Source organism: Manacus vitellinus, unplaced genomic scaffold (assembly GCF_001715985.3).
Source record: "Manacus vitellinus isolate BGI_N305 unplaced genomic scaffold, ASM171598v3 scaffold_143_pilon, whole genome shotgun sequence".
NCBI lineage: Eukaryota > Metazoa > Chordata > Aves > Passeriformes > Pipridae > Manacus > Manacus vitellinus.
This window is the reverse complement of record NW_021939025.1, coordinates 13534-17241: the sequence shown is the minus strand read 5'-3', so window position 1 is coordinate 17241 and position 3708 is coordinate 13534. Positions and strand designations below refer to the sequence as shown.

Genomic DNA, 3708 nt, shown 5'->3' with positions numbered 1-3708 from the left:
CACTCTTCTCTTACAGATCATATCCAGCTTCATCCAATTGCTCTCAAGACTTCCACAGCCATTCCACCTCTGACAGTTATCTGCACAGATTGGGCTCCTGACAGGTGTCCTCACAATACAGCCACATGAAACAAAGGATTTCCTGCAAAATCACCAGTGGGGCAGAAAAATCTCCTCCCACAAACCAGAGGAACTTTTCTTTCTAAAGGGTTAACTCAAAAAAAATCATAAGCCAATGCTTTAAGTCAATGAATCACAGATATATTTATATCAGTAAGGAATCTCAGGAAAAAAAAGAACAACTTTAAAGAACTGCCAGTGTCAAAAGAATCTATTAATCTCAAGCATGCTGTCTGTCCAGCAAAAGTAGTAAAAAACAATTCTAAGACCAAAGCAAGCTCAAAATGGAAGTTTTGAGGTGCAAAAGGCTCTCATAGCAAGCAGTGTGCCCAATACCCAAATCAGAAGCCATAACTGCCATCAAGGTAAGATACATCTCAAATAGAACACGCTGACATTTTTAATCAGCTTGTTTGGCAAACTGGAAAAAACAGTGGGACATTAGAAAAAAAAGAACCCACAAATCAACAGTCAGAAGTACTGGCCAGAGCAAAGAAAAACAGTGGAAAAGGCAGCACAGAACACTCTCCAAAGGTCTCAGGTAACAGATTATACTGTCCTCATCATTTTCTTGTCCTGCTGAAAGTGGTTAAATACACTGGTACCAAGGAAAGCACCTGAACAGCCACTCCAGCAGGCCAAAATCTATGGGCATAACTGCACCAGAATGCACAGGTCACAAATTATTTTGCTGAAATCTAACATTACTAATCAATTGGTTTTGCCTTGTAAACTGATAGCTTTTTTTTCTAATTTGTTTCCTCTTTTATTTTTGCTTCAGCTAGTTTGGATTTTATCCTATTCAAGTTTTCCCTCCTTCATGTTCTGAGATATTCTAATAAAGCTAACAGGTGAACCCTGGATGGCTCTATTTCTTGGCAAGTTTTTTTTTATGAATGAATTCAGGTCACATTGTCTTTCATTTTCCCTGTTTCAGTTTTTGCTTTCTTAAAGAGAAAAGTCTGCCTATGCAATGCTAGATAACAAGCAAACAAACAAAAAGCAAATTTTATTGTTTTATTCCCCATAGCTGTGTTACCCTGCATCTAGTTAAGGCAAAACTGCAACTGCAGCTTTCCATGCCACTGTGCCCTGCAGATCTCTCTTCTATGAGGACTCTCTACACCAAATATCAGTCTTCTTCCTCAAAGAGTGCACCAACTTAGGTCTCTACTCTGCCCAAGCACCAGTTCTCCCATGACTTGTAGGAATGTAATTTTTAGGACTTCTAACTTCCATCTGATTAGAGTAGAACAAATTTGGAGGGCAGGGTAGGTTTCATAAATAAAGAGAGCAGAATGTGGCTCATTACACAAACCTTATTCCTCCCTTCCCTCAGGCAACCGGGTCCAAAACCACTCACCAAACCTCACAGTTCGTGTGCACTACCAAAGCAAGCCTCTTTTCTGAACAGTGACTTAGAAAAGGTACTTTTTTTAATCCCCTCAAACAGATCTGTATCTGGAAAGTATTTACCAGCCTTAGCTGACACAAATAGATTTCATTACTTCTTGCCCAGTCTGATTTAAAGAGAACAAGGGGAGGCTTGTTCCCTCACACAGATCTAGTGGAACGAAGTAAACTCTCGTTTTCACACATCCCTGTCACTGAAGACACAGGGGTTTCAGACAAGCAGAGGAAGCCTGTGTTTCCTGAAAGCTGGATGCACACACAGCAAATGCAATAGGAGGCAGTCAGCAGCAAGATGAAAGGATTCCAGCAGTAAAAACCCAGCTCTCTTTATCACTCATTTCCCACATACTCATTTCACCCTCAGGGACATTCACTTGCCCTTTTTCTTCCTTACACACTGCACCAAGAATTCAGATGGAACCTTTCTCTCCTATCAGGAGGATTGCTTGTCTTTTCCACATGGAGAATTGCATCCCAGCGTGCAGATTCTCCAGAAAGAAACGGCTCATTGAAAACAGAGGACAAGATCACATCCCTGAATGAAACTTCTATTTCTCTAACAGAGGAAATGGATTCAAACTAAAAATTTAGAGTAGATATCAGGAAGAAATTCTTTGCTGTGATGGTGGTGAGGCCCTGGCACAGGTTGCCCAGAGAAGCTGTGGCTGCCTCATCCCTGGAAGTGTCCAAGGCCAGGTTGGATGGGGCTCTGAGCAACCTGGTGTAGTGGAAGGTGTCCCTGCCCATGGCAGGGGGTTGGAACTGGATGGTCTTTAAGGTCCCTTCCAACCCAAACCATTCTATGATTCTATTACATTCTCTCTTGACTAAATAGCACATCTGCAGATGTATTTTAGGAACCAGCAGAGGTTCCTACAGCATAGAAATCTGAGGATAATTGGTTTGTTTCCTTTAAATGAATTATTTTGCAAAACCTTAGTCTTTATCTAATTATATCTAAATACAGGGCTCAACAGACAACACTGCTTCAGCACTCTGGGAAGCAGGGAATTATTCAAACACTTTGACTATATTTACCCTGCTGTAAGGAGTGGAAAAAACAGAACTAACTGAATTACAGTCCTATTGATTAAATAGGTCATAGGATTGACTAAAGTAGTCCTTCTCTTGAGAGGATGACAGGCAAATTTAAATGACAGAAATACTAAATTAGGTATCTCAATTACGTACTTTTAGCACACATAAGTATTTATTAGCATTCTAAGCTTACTGATACAATCTTACAGGTGCTTTCTACAGTGCCAAAGTACTTTTAAGGTATCAGCACTATTAAAAAAAAATTGAGTCATTATTAGAAAATGAGCGGCAAGAACTGGCCTTAATACTGATAACTAAATACTGGCACATTTAGAATAAAATGAGGGAGCAGAAATTCCAATGAATGAGTTACACTGGGAAGCAGAAAAACGCACACAGTAGTATCATATGTCAGCACGTATATTGCTTGGGATATCCCTCCCAAGGAAGTGATAAAGTCCTCATCACTTTGGAAATCTTTTCAAATTGTGCCAACTTGGAAATATAAACATACATAGGAAACGCTTTAGGGAGCATTCCTGACTCCAGGGAATGCTCTGGTACTCCACACACGAATAAACAATTGAGCAGTCTTTAGCTGCCATCAATCTTTAAGCACAGCACAGGTAGAACCCTGGTCGAACAGCACACCCCACTGACCTCCAGCTCCACTGCAACTGAGAGTAAATTCAGCGTCAGCTCTGGAACTCAACTAGTCTCCCTCCCTCGAGGTCTTGCACAAAATGGAAACTTGCACTGCCTGGGGAAGCCGAGGAACCCTCTTGGACATTTAAAGGTATGGAGTACCTGAGGGAGCCTCTACAACACCAACTGTTTGTACAGTGCACCTTCCTCACACAGCTCACCTGACTCTGGTTGTAGCCAGAATGTTTCCATCTAAACCAGAGTATGGGATGTGTGTATCTGCCATGAAGAACATCATAACCAGAGTAACACTTTCATCATCATTTAGAGCAGCAGGACCAGTGTCAAACAGCTATTATGGAAGAATGCCCCTATCACTTGGACATGAACAAGGACTGCAAGTTTGGCTCCAGCATCAGCACAGAAGCACCACCGTGCTGGTACATAGCTGGGACAGACTCAATTAGCAGAGAGTTGCTATACCTCCAATCA

The 3708-nt window shown here is 41.4% G+C and overlaps 1 protein-coding gene across 1 annotated transcript in view; it reads right to left on the bottom strand.

Moving 5' to 3' along the window:
* LOC115307193 (homeobox protein NOBOX-like) overlaps positions 1–3708 on the bottom strand; it is a 16413-nt gene that overhangs the window by 7008 nt on the left and 5697 nt on the right. The window contains exon 6 of the mRNA XM_029958159.1: positions 3438–3495. Coding sequence (XP_029814019.1) covers positions 3438–3495 — 58 coding nt within the window. The remainder of the gene's footprint in view (positions 1–3437; positions 3496–3708) is intronic.